This window comes from Lytechinus variegatus, chromosome 1 (genome assembly GCF_018143015.1).
Source record: "Lytechinus variegatus isolate NC3 chromosome 1, Lvar_3.0, whole genome shotgun sequence".
NCBI classification, from domain to species: Eukaryota; Metazoa; Echinodermata; class Echinoidea; order Temnopleuroida; family Toxopneustidae; genus Lytechinus; species Lytechinus variegatus.
The window spans coordinates 65,833,839-65,849,901 of NC_054740.1; the positions used below are offsets into that span (position 1 = coordinate 65,833,839).

Sequence of the window (16,063 nt, forward strand, 5' to 3'; positions counted from 1 at the left end):
TGTTAAATGAGTCAAAAGGTTGCAAACACCTGCTGTAATTCTGTCAAACTTTTTCAGTTTATTTCTCTCTACTCTCGACTTAACAACCGTCAACATGTAAGTTTTTCAATGTTATGAATCACCAAAACGGGAGTATAGGCCAATCAGTGTCTTGATGCGCACAGTCAAAAGTGCAATTATTATTAAACGACTTGATATGTAAATGGAATATTGCAAAATTTGTTCCCAATTCTCTTCATCAGTCCACTGCAAAAACTCCGTTGTTTATTTAACACCAGCTTGGAATCTATATATGTCCACACCAGAGAAGTTTTGAAACACCAGTTTGGAACCGATGCTGTTTTAAAACTATAAACACCTATCTGGTGTTAGACTAATACCAAAACAGGTGTTGTTTAACACTTCTCTGGTGTGGACAGATATAGATTCCAGGCTGGTGTTAAATCAAAACCGGAGTTTTTGCAGTGTACTGCTCTTGATCTTCAGATTGATCGTTTTCCAGATACGATCGAGAAGGTGAATATTAATTTTTTATCATTTATCTTTTCCCCGATTGGTTAAAAGTTAATGTGGCATAAATCAAGTCCCCTTGCATATTGGCCTACTCTCAGCAATAAATTGCCAATTCGTCTACTGCCACCCCGTCCCCGCACCATGTGGTCTACCTTCATCACCAAGGACACATACCGCCTTCGCTGGGGAATTCGAATTCAAGTCACTATTTTCGAGTGAGCGTGTGAAAGGTCCGATGATTCTAAAGACGAATTGCAATCAATACAATGATGATTCAAGATTCACGTGTGAAAAGGCCCATAGACAGACCATCTAATCTTCTCTTCATTGTCACCAGTGCAGAGCACTATTATAATAATCCATCACAACTTGTCTTTACTAGTCACCGTCCGTCACCATCAACATCATTGATCACCGTCAACAGCAACACACTTCATCTTTCCTCAAATGAACATGAAAATAAACTCGACAATTTTCAAAATGGAATATAATTACTGTTGTGGTAAAAGAATACGTTTGTAATCGTTAAAATCGATATTTTTGTTAAAGAATATGATATAGGATCTATACGATAAGAGTATGACTAATTTTCTTTAAAAAAAAATACTAATGTTCTTAAAGAAAAAAGTATGAAAATCTCAATTAGTATCGTGCTCAATCAATCAGTGCCCATCACCATATTTCATACTCAGTCATTATCAGTGCCCACCATGAAAAAATCTACCACCATCGAAAGACATGCATCACCATCAAATTGACAAAACTTCCAGACCACATTACGCACAGTCACATATACCAAACACACCAGGGGCCTGTTGCATAAAACATTTTTACCTGAGAAAACTCTGGTATAAACTGAAATCTAAGGTTAGTCTGATTTCTGCCATTGACTTTAACACAGGGCAAATACTCTGGTAAAAACAACCTGGGTTTCTCAGGTAAAAAGTTTTATGCAACGGGCCCCAGAGGTGCACGCTTAATCCCAGATTGCTTGTATAATACTGAACAGTCTAGATTTAGATTTGAATCTAAGTCTAAGAGATATGAATTTAAATTCACTTTGATAAACTTGAACAAAATCAAAATTAAATATTTGAGACTTTATTCTAAATCTGAACTGGTAACTTATCGACAGCCCATCTCCAAGTTTCCAAGTCCTCGTCATTCAGAGTAAACGCACACACATTGAAAGAATCTGGCATGAGCTAAACAATCCCCTACACACATCGCATCACTAAACTAAAATAATAAAACAAAACACGAGAAAATAATGAGTACTGAATCAGTAATAATGTATACAAAGTACTGTTTTTAACTGCATTCTCATGTTAAGAATTGCAGTTGTGTTTCTTTTTTCGTATTTTTATAGTTACAAAATATATTCAGTGTCCATATCAAACGGATATATGCATAATCCAAGTTGAACGCGTATTTTTATCATTATGTATCATAGATTATTCTTTTTTAAGATTATAATGCAATCATAAGTTTTTACTTATAAATATATATAAAGATACAAAATCGTGGTTTTGCAAGAATTTTATTCCGTTGTATCACGGATTGGCTCAAAAAAAATTTAGTTGAACAAGAATAGTGAACTAAAGGGAACTATTTGTTATTAAGTTAGAATAAGTTTGGATGTTGATTTTATAGCATCATTTCCAACCTCGGATCCAGAAGATAATGTCAACCTTTTCTCACAACAGTTCTCTATCTTTACTTTTGCCCAAGTTGAGGCAGGTTGCGGACATATTTACTTTTATTTTCTTTAATACATTGGTGAATTGGTCACCAATATGGGCAAAGAAATCGACATATGTCGGGTGTTTGAACAATTAATAACCATAATGGGACTATCATCGGGGATTGATAACTAGAGAATCCCTGATCTACCTAACTGTTCCAGAATTTTCCCATTTAATAAAGGTGACCCACTTAACCCATGTGCTCAACAGGAGTAAAAACAGAAATATGAGTTGTTTAGAAGCATTTCCTGTGGACGATAGATGGGCCAGACTCATCATATTCCTGCTTGCTGATCCACATCTGTTGGAAGGTTGAGAGAGAAGCAAGGATGGAGCCTCCGATCCATACAGAGTATTTCCTCTCAGGAGGAGCGATGATCTTGATCTTCATGGTTGGCGGGGCAAGGGCGCTAATCTCCTTCTGCATCCTGTCGGCGATTCCTGGGAACATGGTGGAGCCTCCAGACAGGACAGTGTTGGCGTACAGATCCTTACGGATGTCAACATCGCACTTCATGATGCTGTTGTAGCAGGTCTCGTGGATGCCAGCAGATTCCATTCCAATAAAGGATGGCTGGAAGAGAGTCTCTGGGCAACGGAATCGCTCGTTGCCGATGGTGATCACCTGTCCGTCGGGAAGCTCGTAGCTCTTCTCGAGGGAGGAGGATGAGGAAGCAGTCTGCATCTCCTGCTCGAAGTCGAGGGCGACGTAGCATAGCTTCTCCTTGATGTCACGAACGATTTCACGCTCAGCTATAATGGAAAAAATATATAATTACTTTCAAAATGCAACCAAGAATCTGTTTGCAACATTATTTCTGGCAGCACTATTTTGAAACTAAATGCACATAATGGTCTTCACATTAAGCTTTGCCCAATCATACAATTTTTTATTGAGATTTGAACGAATACAACTTTGTTTTTTCTTTCCTTTTTACTCCAAAACTTATCTTCTCGCAATAAAGTTTCCTATTAATGTAATTTTTAGGCGAAATAAAGACAAATTAGTTCCTATCTTACCAGTGGTGGTGAAAGAGTAGCCACGCTCGGTGAGGACCTTCATCAGGTAGTCGGTGAGATCACGTCCAGCCAAGTCCAGACGGATGATGGCATGGGGAAGGGCGTAACCCTCGTAGATGGGAACGGTGTGGGAAACACCGTCACCAGAGTCGAAAACGATACCAGTGGTACGACCAGAGGCGTAGAGTGAAAGCACAGCCTGGATGGCGACGTACATGGCGGGTGAGTTGAAGGTCTCGAACATGATCTGCAAAAGAACAAACGAATTGGAATATTCCCATTAAATCGATTGTTTTCATTTTAGAGTTATCAAGATTTATTTGTTACCGGTAGCAAACAACCGTCATTGTGGTTGGTTTAGCAAGTTTGCGCCTAACAGGCTGCTTGGAATGCTCTGAATCCAGTGACCGGGTAATAATAACTGCGAAGCGCTTTGAAAAGTCGTAGATTGATAAAGCGCTATATAATTGCCAATTATTGATATTATAATTTATTACCTCCATCGTTTGCTTTGTTCTAAAGACCTTTAATGAATAGATTAACGACACTCGCTAGTACCAAATCAATTTGTCATAAGTGTTACATTTATCCGCAATTTTGCCTTAAATAAGTGTAAGAAAATACTTTATTCTTACCTGTGTCATCTTTTCCCTGTTAGCCTTGGGGTTGAGGGGAGCCTCGGTTAGAAGGACGGGGTGCTCTTCTGGGGCAACACGGAGCTCATTGTAGAAGGTGTGATGCCAGATCTTCTCCATATCGTCCCAGTTGGTGACAATACCGTGCTCGATGGGGTACTTCAGGGTGAGGATACCTCTCTTGCTCTGTGCCTCGTCTCCAACATAGCTGTCCTTCTGTCCCATACCGACCATGACACCCTGGTGACGGGGCCTGCCGACGATGGATGGAAATACAGCCCTTGGGGCATCGTCTCCGGCGAATCCGGCCTTCACCATACCGGATCCGTTGTCGATGACAAGAGCGGCAACATCGTCGTCACACATACTGTTTGTTTTCCTTATTTCACTGAAAGAAAAAAATATGAAAGGTTAACTCTCTAAATCCTAACAGTAGAATGGCAAAATCATGTACTATCATTCATTACTTAAAATGGACATTAAGAATAAGTTCCAAATTTATTGAAGCAGCGATTGTAACCATCAACTAGACGCCAATCCCAGGGACCCACGTGCTCAGAACATGCACTGCACCCACCAGCGCCTAGTCTTTAAAACAAGGCCTTTTATTTCTAATTGTATCACATACCGACTGGAAATAAAGACTACTGGCAAAAAAAAGGCGAGTGGGTGCGAGGATTTCGAATTCAGTCACAGGGCCTTTAGGAACCGGACTTGGATTTATTAAGTTAACCATGTTCCGAATCCGAATCGCTACCTAGTTATGATTCTTTTTTAAATAGAAGCCTTAATTTATGAACCCGTTGTACTATTTAGTATAGATTTATCGCTCCCTTCTTTCTTTCCCCTGCTTTCCACTTCAGTGACCAGCGCCCGCGCCTACGCACAGCGAACGGGTTGCTCGCGCATGAGCGAGCGCTATTACACTGAGCATGCGTGTTTGAATGATTTTCATGCCACGCCCCTTATCTGGCTGGGCACGGCACCGTTGAATGACCTCCTTGAAAAACTACTTATGCTTGCAAATAATGCGGGGATCCGCCTTCCAACCTAGCTTCCTACTGCCATTGGCGGCGGAAGCGAAAAATTTTAGGAGGGGACAACAAAAATTTTTTTGACAAGCCCCCCCCCAAAAAAAAGGTTCTCAACCATAAAATTTTAGGGAGGACGTAGGCAAATAAACTGACAAGCAAAAAAAAAAAAAAAAAAAAGGTCATCAACAACAAATTTAGGGGGGGACCGTCCCCCCTCTCCAAATTTAGGGGGGGACACGTCCCCCCCGCTTCCGCCGCCTATGCCTACTGCCCAGGATTATGAAGGCATCCAGGGAAATCGGTTTTGTCATGTAGATTTGTAACGGCTGAAAAGATGGGTGCGGCTTTTTTTTTTTGCCTCTGCCTCCAACTTAATGAGGAAATTATAAACCTGAAGGAATTTATATTTAGAAAAGCTTTTGTTATAGCCTACATTGAATGAAAATCGGAATGACTTAAAGACAATGTCTAACACAAACCTAGGGCCAAAGATCTTAAAAACTATTAGTCGTTACTAGTGATTTACATATATGTATAATTATTTTCATGCATCATACATGGTACATAATGTATATGGTCGGCTAAAAAAATACAAGACGGAAGTGAAGTGCAATCAGACCAACTGAAGGTTACATAAACTTGGATGCAACACAAATAATTTAAACTTCAATAAGTTTTAGAAATGATTCTTTCAAAAAATATAAAATTGTATATATACACAGTCGTAGATAAATCGTAAAAGTACATATTCAATGTTTCTACAAGTACACTAAGTGATAAAGCTACAGAACACAGCCCCACAAGTGCCACACCCTATTCTACAATCCGGAAGTGACATTTACATCCATATATTTCCGTAATTTCGTATCTTCCCACATAGATTGAACAAATATCACACTTATTCAGGTTTGCGATTGAAAATTCAACAAATTTCATTTTAAAAAAGATCCCAAAATGCAGTCCAGACTTTGGCAGTAGCAGCAAAACTCCGAATGGTTGAGCGCGTAGAAGCGTGCACACTGCTATGCAATTGAGGAGGCGTGGCATATTCTTGTTCGCATCGAACGGCTGTGTCCCCACAGGACGTGCCGGGGAGAAAAAAAACCGAAAAAATACGTGAAAGATCTAGCTCCAATAAGACAGGCATATCGATCATTAACTTATAATAATACATCTCTTACAAGATATACGTATACAATCTATTTTCAAAAATACATAACTGATAGATAATGTCTACTATAACCATCGCTGATAAAGTGTTAAGCATTGCAACCGAGGAATAACCACTGACTTGCGTTGACAATCAACTTGCCCTATGCGTGCGATGTGAGTAAAATAACATCCCCGAACAGAGCTAAGGATATTGTAGAAAATTCTCACAAGACTTACCGAAAAGAGAGAGAGAGGATGGGTTACACCACCTGTGCGTTTGCTGGTTCGAGGTTGAAATGATACTCAGAGATGAAGAAGAAGCAAACAAGTATTGTAATAAAGATCACAAATTAAGACGCATCGTACGCCTCGGCGCATTCATCGCCTCACTGGAAAAAACGGCATTTTTCTCTTTCTCCTTTGAATGCATCACTGATCTGAAAAGTGGAATGCATTCGTACAAGTGGCTGATTTAAAGGGGTGGTCCGGGCTAAAATATCTATGTCTAAATGAATAGAGTAAAATTCACAAAGAAAATGCTGAACATTTTATCAAAATCGGATAACAAATAACGAAGTTATTGAATTTTAAAGTTTATCAATATTTTGTGAAAACGGTTATGTGCACATCGTCATGAATATTCATGAGGTGGGCTGATGATGTCATATCCCCACTTTCCCTTTTCTTATTTTATTGCATGAAATTCATAATTGTTTCACTTTTTTCTCCATTATGATAAGAAAAATAAGTTGCGGCAATAAATAACAAATTCACTTAATCGGTTGTCAATCCCATTGCTTAAGTTCTTGGTAGAAAATTTTTGATAAAACCTAATTTCATATGATAAAATATATAAGAAGAAGTGGGGATTTGACATCATTAAGCTACATAATGAATATTCATGAAGACATGCCTAAAACTGCTTCACCAGAATAATTTATTACCAAATATCACTGTCAGGTACAATTACATAGAATAGTACAGCACATAATTATAAACAAAACATTTGGTAATTGGAGCTAACAAAATAGCAAGATGCTAATCGAGGTTAGCCCCAAGTAATATCATTATCATATTTTAAGTGATAATTTTAACTAAATCTCAATATTGTATATCAATTTAAGCACTAATTCTACTTATTACTGTTGCAGAAAATTTCGATCATTTTAGTGACTATTTACAAGAAAAAAATATCTTAATTATTCACAGAATCTTTATATAGAATTATTTGTTTTGAGGCAGTATTTGCCATGCCAAATTAATTATAATCTTCCAGTATAGCATAAGTTTTGTAATGTAAATCTTTTAAATTCAATAACTTTGTTATCTATTGTCTGATTTTGATCAACTTTTGAGCATTTTGCTCTATGAGTTTTACTCATTTGAATGAGATATAAATATCACCAGCCTCGACCATCCCTTTAAACCGGGCGTTATGGCGTGCGCCTGTATTCCAAGCTATGTGGGGAAGTTACAAATTGATGCAGAGGTTCGAGCCCTGGTCACGTCATTCGGATGGTGACATTAAAGGTCGGTCCCAGACGTTAATAATCATATCTGATTGATACACGTCTGACAAAACTCAAATACACACACATCCCTTTAAAAGTCGCCAATAGGCCGGGGGTGAACATCCGGGCATTTTTTAATCTCGAGCCCTTGCAACTGACCGGCCAATGAAAACTATATATGCGCTACATAAAAGTAGCAGAACCGTACAGCAGCAAGGCGTTTTCTGCGTGCCGACAATTATTTGATCGCCATTTCTTGACATATGAAAATTCGTCATTCTGTAATAAAACGTTCAGGTATGATGAGAACTTAATACTTTGCCGATATCATGGATATTATCGATATCAAACAATGTCGCGGACTTGGAAGACAGAAATGCCTTCGTGAAACGGAAAGCGCTGATTTGTCGGCAATCTTCTATATCTCGGAAAAACGTTCCTCCGTATCGCTCATCTCGTCATGCAACAGGCCCCTGGATAAGCTGGTCCTACCTGGTATTTTGTTTTCAGACCTATCTGACCATTTCCCCCATTTTCGAATTTTCAACGAACTCTTTTCCACCACGGTACCGAATAACAAACTCACGTTAAACACAAAATAGACTTTAAGTCATTGTGTGAAGATTTAACATCTAACAATTGGTCCTCTGTGAACCATATCCAATCTCAACGTAACTTACGATACTTCTATTGAGGGTTTGAAAGAGATTATTTCCAAGCATTCAAGGATATCATCCCGTAAAGATAAAATTAGAGCACTCAAAAAACCCTGGATTACAAAAGGCATTCTTAAATCCATTTGTAGGAAGGAACGCTTACATAAGCTGTATTTGAAACTGAAAACCCATAACTTAAAAAAAATCAAATCTTATACAAACAAACTTATTTATATTATACGTGTCTCTAAAAACTATTTTGCTGCAAAACTCAACTCAAATTGTCATGACTTAAAGGAAACTTGGAAAGTTACGAACGGCCTGCTCATTAAAAAAAAATATCGAAGCTTCATTCATCCGTAAAGATTGCGTGAAGCTCACTGAACAGAAATCAATTGCAAATGCTTTTTAACTCTTTTTTTTAATGCTGGTTGTTTTGATAATCCGAGGTCCATTGGATGTTTTCGTGATTATTAAAAAAAAAAAGTGTAACTCATTCTTTTCTCATTTCACCTGCAGACAGAAACGACATTTTGAAGTTATCTTGCTCTTTAAAGAATAACCATTCATGTGGGGTGATGAGATATGTCACCATATCTTGTAAAGAAAATAATTAATAGTTGAACCTTTAACCCATGTGTTTGATTTATCTTTTCAATCTGAACCATTTCCGAATCCAATGAGTGTTTCAAAAGTTATACCCCCATTCAAAGAGGGTGACAAAAACGATTTATCAAACCATCGTCCAATATCGTTGCTGTTGACCTTTTCCAGGATTGATGCACAATCGATTATTTACTTTCCTCAATAAACATTCAATTATTTTTCTGAGCAATTTGAATTTCGAAAATTTTATTCTGCAAAGTCAGGTATGTGTTTTGCTTCTAAACTTCTGTAGAAATTGAACGAAAAGAAATAGATAACTTTGAGGGTCTACGTTGACCATAGCAAATCATTCGATTGTCTCGATCACTAAAATCTTATATTTTTAATTTTTTTTCATAGAATTAGAGGTATTCCCCTTCTTTGCCTCAAAGTAATATCCTGGACCGTTAGCATGGTTTGTTGTTTCTGTTGTTTGTAAACGACATTGTTGAATCTTCAAAGAAATTACATTATATATGCTGACGACACGAACATATTCTATTCACACTCTTAAACATGTTGGGCAACACACTGTCCACACAATAATTGGTTAAAACTTTATCTAATTATAGGTAGTTTTAAAACCAATTATGTGCGCTCTGAGTGAACACTGCACAGTATTGGTTGAAAACTACCCAGAGTTGGATACATTTTTAACTAATTGTTGTATGGACATGCAGTATATTGCTCAAATCGAGTGTGCAGGTAAAATATTGTAAGACTTGATTTCTAAAACAAATGTTGAACTGCACAAGATTGTTAATAGGTTTTATGCAAATAAATTAAGATTAATGAAACGAAAACCAACATTATGATTTTTAATTTTGGCAGAAAAATAATACTTTTATCGAAGATGTAAATTTGAAATTGGACAGTAAATATATCGACCATATGTATAACTATTGATAACAAATTTTCATGGGAAAAGCATATTGAAATAATTTCGAAGAAGATTCGATGCAATGTTGGTGTTATATGTAAACTGAAATTTTTAATCATATCCTTCCATGCTTTCTTTGTATTATACACTTGTATATCCGAACTTATTTTATTGTAATCTTGTATGGGAAAGAACATTTGATAATTTTTAAACCCCTTTTTCATACTTAAAAAAAAACGGGTTATTCGTTTATGCTGCAACGCCACGTTCAGGGCACATACATCTCCATGGTTTAAATCCTTGAAATTGCTAGAATTTGCAGATATTCTTTCCCAAGGCACATCTTTATTTATGTTACCAGATACTTTTTATGACAGTTTTCGTTTGAATTCCGATTATTACAAAATTAATGCAAGAAAAATGGTGACTTTCGTCTTCCAAAATTTACAAATTCTGTTTACTTAGATCAATTAGATTTCAGGGATCAAAAATTTGAATTCTCTAAACAGTAATGTAAAAGGTACTTCGAATTGTATTTCATTCAAAAATCAGTTAAAAAGCACGATAAGATTGAAATTATTTTCAGTGATTCTCATTATTTCTTTCATGTTCGTTAATTCTCAAGATTTCATATCAATTTATTGTTATATGTCTATTGCTATTTATTTTATAGTTTGTTTATCTAATTTTATTGTATTCTCATTGTATTTCAATATTTTGAATATCGAGGGTTGCTTGCTTACAAAGAAAATTAGGAAAATAAATATTTTGTCAAAAAATATTTTTTTCAGAGAGTATTTCACTCCTGCCATACGATTTCATGCATTTCATAGCCAATGTGCGGACAATTTTAGTATTTTCATGGGTAATTTGCATATTTTGGCGGCCATATTGGATTTTGCCAATTTGCGGAAAATGCTCAAGATTACACGATTGGCCTCATCCAGATTCTGAATCAGCACCCTCGAATTGACAAGAAATCATAAAAATATTGTATATGTAAAAAAACAAGGTTTAGTCAAGTTTCTATGGGACCTATCCTGTACTATAATCTCAATATGAATCTACATGTTATTTCTTCAGGTAAAGATAGGGTTTGAATGGAGTTAACAAAAGCAACGTGACTCTATTACCCTTTTTACACAGGATTTTCTTTACCCCGGACTATCGCTAACCCCGTACTATCCTTAACCCCGTACTATTTTTTTTTCCTTTTTACACATGCCAAATTGTTATTGCTAACCCCGGATAAGGAATGCTCGCTTTTCACACACGAAACTCGCTAACCCCGGACTAGTGGTTTTTGTCGATCATTCGTAGTACAAGTACTTCACTCGTTCACTTTTTACACACGCTACAATTTCCTCAACCCCTTACTATAGGTGGGGCCAAATACTACGGGGTTAAGCTTAGCCCACTTTCGTTTTACACTAGCGATCTTAACCCCGTACTATCGCTCTTAGCACCGCAATTGGTGTAATAACCCTGCTTTTTTGCAGGGCCAAATAATCCCATACTATAGGTGGGGTTAGCCCACTTTGCAAAAATGCTGTGTAAAAAGAAAGTGGGCTAAGCTTTAACCCACTGATCAGTGGCTTAACCCCGTACTATAGGTGGGGCTAAATGGCAATTTAGCCCCACCTATAGTACGGGTTTAAGGAAATTTTAGCCTGTGTAAAAAGGGTATATGAGATTAGAAAGGAAAATATGAAAGGCTGCGTGCAAAAGAGCGAATGTATATTCATTTTAGTTGTCAGGTATTTAATTAGTCATTTTGTTACCGCTTTTTTTCATTCATCATCTTATCACCCATCCAACAACTTTCAATGATTAAAAGTAATCTCACACCTGCTCCCGACTTATGTTAACCCCAAAACAAGCAAGGCTCTTTATTTCAAATCAACTAAAATTAAAAAAAAAGTGGGGGTCAGGATAAAGCCGTTACTTTTATCTTGAATAACTGATTGAATCGATTGTTTGAATATGGAGTATTTTTTTTGCTCATAATAATTATTCCAATACCTTTAGATGGAAAGCCTGTACATATACGTCAGGAAAATGAGAATGAGCAAACAGACGCAGCGGAAATAATCTGCATCATAATAGGAAAAAAATGATAGTTCAAGTTGAGGATATATATATTACAGCTAGCACACAATTTTGTTAGTAAAGTTTATAACAGACATTACTATTTTTTTTCAAATAGGCCTACAGTATTTTTATCATAGTTTTATACTCGCTGTATATTCCTATTCGTTTAAAATGTTTAATTTTTTTTAATAGGGCCTATCTCTCCAACGTTCACAAGAAAGCAACAAAAAAAATAAAAGGAAAATAAATAAATGATTTAGTGTGTTAACATCTTTCGATAGTTTTTATCATTTTTTTTTGCTGAACTTATAAACACATGTTGTCTTTATCATACATAATTTGTTTTTCCAAGGACCATTCTATACGTATCGCCAAAATTGACTTTGTGAAACGGTTGAGCGATATCTCGTCCTTCCGTAGAGCGCTTCTACGAAAGACCCTTTCATGTAACAGGTCCCTGGAAGTTTACGAATCTTTCAGAAATAAGCCAGTTCGTAGTTCCTTTCTGCGCATGATCAAAAGATTCTACGCATGATCAGAAGAAGGTCATTTGTACTAAAGTGAAATGGTGGTTCAAAATCTAATGAGATTCTTTTGAATTGTGGTTTTCATTTACATCCACAAAAAACAACAATGCGCCCAAGAACGACTGGTATTCACAGTTTGCCAAGTACATTGTGCAACATGCTATGATATGCATTCAAAGTAGGATTGCAACAAATGCCTTCATAAAATGTTCATTGGTGTGCTACTCTAGTCACCTGGTCTATTCAATTTCTTCATCCTGCTATGTAAGGCAAGCTTACGTAACATCTTGCTTTGAAATTTGCCTATCATAATGAAAGAAATGAAAGGTCATTTGACCAAAATTGTCCATGAAGTAACTACGAACTGGTCTATTCTTAGTGGTGCTTCTGACATTTGTTCAGTGTGTTTCTTATACTTTCTTTTCATCGCAGTGATCGCACTAAGGAAAGCGCTGTCGTCGTTGGGCGGATATGATGTCACTCCGTCCCGCCTATACTCGCAGTTCGTTTTAACTTCTTCGGAGCACGGTTGTTTACGAATTGCAAATCATCAAGCGTTACGTTTGATCTCTCCGTTTTTGTATTGTATCGTATTTTCCTTTCAGTTTTCGCCAAAGTTTTAAATAATGGCTCGAGCATTTTCACTTTCCATCATGAATCCCAGCATGATCTTATCTCGATGCATGAATTTATAGGCCTACTTGTATATTCAGAAAATCGTATTTTATCATATCATGTTCAAAGCGTCCTTATGTGCACATGCAGTGTGATCTTTTTCACATTATTCTTTTCTTGGGAAAGAGGAATGAAAAGATTAAATATAGTTAAATGATTCTGTAAATATGGAACTTAGCATTATACATTGGAATGATATTTTTTAAAGGTCAAGTCCACCTCAGAAAAACGGTGATTTGAATCAATAGAGAAAAATCAGACAAGGACGATGCTGAAAATTTTATCAAAATCGGATGTAAAATAAGAAAGTTATGATATTTCAAAGTTTCGCTTACATTTAACAAAATAGTTATATGAACAAGCCAGTTACATCTAAATGAGAGAATCAATGATGTCACTCACTCACTATTTCTTTTGTTGTTTATTGTTTGAATTATACAATATTTCAATTTTTACGAATTTGACGATTAGGACCTCCTTGCTTGAAGCATAAAATGTTAAAATAATGGAATTCCACGTGTTCAGGGAGGAATGAAAATTCATTTCACATGACAATGACGAGAAAATACAAATATTTCATATAATAAAATACAAAAGAAATAGTTAGCGAGTGAGGTCATCAGTTCCTCATTTGCATACCAACCGAGATGTGCATATCACCATTTTGTCAAATGAAGCGAAAATTTAAAATGCCATAACTTTCTTATTTTACATCCGATTTGATGAAATTTTCAGTGTTATGTTTGTTGAATTTTTCTCCTTTTATTCAAATCAGTTTTTGTTGGGGGGGATTGTCCTTTAATGTGCGATATAGGCATGCAGAAGATTTTATCAGTTATATCTTGATTACTTACAATTTACATTTTTTTAATGATTGATACCGGCGCATTACAAGTGTTCACATTATTATTATCAGCTCACCTCGTTTTTAACTATATCCCTTTTCAAATGTTGAAATAGATAAATAACCTATATATTATACCTCATACAGTACAACCCCCCCCCCCCCCTCTCTCTCTCTCTCTCCCTCTCCTGGGGCATATAGCTACGGGGGTGGGCCAGGGCGAACAAACACTGTATTAATCGAATGGGATTTGGGGGGAAGGAAAGGGATATTGAGGAATAAGAATAATTCCGCAACACGAGAAAAAGGCAGTGTCGCCATTTGGCGTCAATACAGTAGAGAAAGAAAAATCAGACAAAATAAATATTCAGCTCAATTACCACTTAACTATCAGCTGTTTTGTTATAATCAGTTTAATGGTAGATTCCCAGCAACCGTATTATATACACGACGTGAATTGTAGAAAGACACTATACCTCAATACCCATCGAACCTTATTACGCCCCCTTTCGCTTCTATGAGATTTGCAATTAAAACTATCAGACCATCCTAAATCCTATACCTAATCCTACATCAACAATAAACTGTCAAGAAAAAAGTACCTGCAATGAAATTTAGGGCGCCTCATTGTGCAAATTTTTTGAGTGAGCCAATATCGAAAATCGTTTGAATTTTTTTGAGGAATGTTCAATGTGTATTAGGTGCCTCATATTTCATTTCGTACTTCGTGTTTTTCATGAGCATTTTCACTATCATCATCATCATAATCATCACGATTATCATCAGCATTGCAATAATCACTTAAATATATGTATGTCTAAATTTATTCCCATGATCGAGATTATCAACATGATCAAGGAGATCTGATCTAAATAATACAGATAGACACTGTACCTCAAAGTTCACAGAAGTTTGTTTTAATGCCCCCTTAAAAGTCAAGTACACCCAGGAAAATGCTGACTTGAATAAATAGAGGAAAATCAAACTAACATAATGCTGAAAATGTCATCAAAATCGGATTTAAAATGAGAAAAATATGACATTTTGAAGGACAATCCCACCCTAACAGAAAGTTGATTTGAATAAAAAGAGAAAAATACACCAAGCATAAATGACATTGAAAATTTCATCAAAATCGAATGTAAAATAAGAAAGTTATGACATTTTAAATTTTTGCTTAATTTCACGAAACAGTTACATGCACATCCTGGAGAGTATACAAATGAGGAGACTGATGACGTTATCCACTCACTATTTATTTGTATTTTATCATATGAAATAGGGAATATTCAATATCTCCTCATTGTCAAGTGAAACAACGATTAATTCCCCCTGTACATGTGAAATGAGCATTGTTTTATACTATATGATTCAGTCAAGTTGGTCCTTATTGTCAAATCTATTAAAAAGGAAATATTGTATGATTCAAACAATAAAAAATAAAAATGGTGAGGGACAACGTCGACTTTCTCATTTGAGTTGTGCACATCACTGTTTTGTGAAAAATAAGCAAAACTTTAAAGTATTATTACTTTCTTATTTTACATCCGATTTTGATGAAAGTTTTAGTGTTATGCTTGTTGGCTTTTTCTCCTTTTATTCAAATCAACTTTTTGTTGGGGTGGACTTGTCCTTTAAAATTTCGCTTATTTCGCTTATTTATTACAAAACAGTGACATGCACAACTAGGTCAGGGTGACTCAGTCGATGATGTCTATCACTCATTTTTTCTTTTCTATTATTGTTTGTTGTTATTATTTACATATTTATATATTTACATATGGTTATTTTATTGTCCAGCTTAATGAAAATGCATTTTTGTTTGCATTTGGTTTACATGCAAACAGAAATTACAACAGATAAAGAAAATGTACATAGATCAAGGAGAAACAAATACAAAATAATGATGCGCACTTAATCCATATTCAATCTTATACATAAATTGATTATAATAGTATATTGAGATCATTTTTCATTTAATCTATTTTCATTTTTATTACTTGAAGCATAATTAACATATATAATCGAAACTCTACTTTGTCCATTACCACGTTGACGATGAAAGTATTATTGTAATTATTGTAGTTGCTGTTGCTATTATTATCACCATTATTATTAATTATCATTATTTATTA

At 35.8% G+C, this 16,063-nt stretch overlaps 1 protein-coding gene across 1 annotated transcript; it reads right to left on the bottom strand.

Moving 5' to 3' along the window:
• Window positions 1–1,809: 1,809 nt before the first annotated feature.
• LOC121420185 (actin, cytoskeletal 1A-like) lies at window positions 1,810–6,412 on the bottom strand. The gene is made up of 4 exons (XM_041614735.1): window positions 6,337–6,412; window positions 3,914–4,301; window positions 3,279–3,525; window positions 1,810–3,011 (listed from the first exon to the last, which is right to left on the bottom strand). Exons 2-4 carry the CDS (start codon window positions 4,277–4,279, stop codon window positions 2,494–2,496), a joined length of 1,131 nt encoding a protein of 376 aa, XP_041470669.1. The 5' UTR covers window positions 4,280–4,301; window positions 6,337–6,412; the 3' UTR covers window positions 1,810–2,493.
• Between the last annotated feature and the right edge of the window lie 9,651 nt (window positions 6,413–16,063).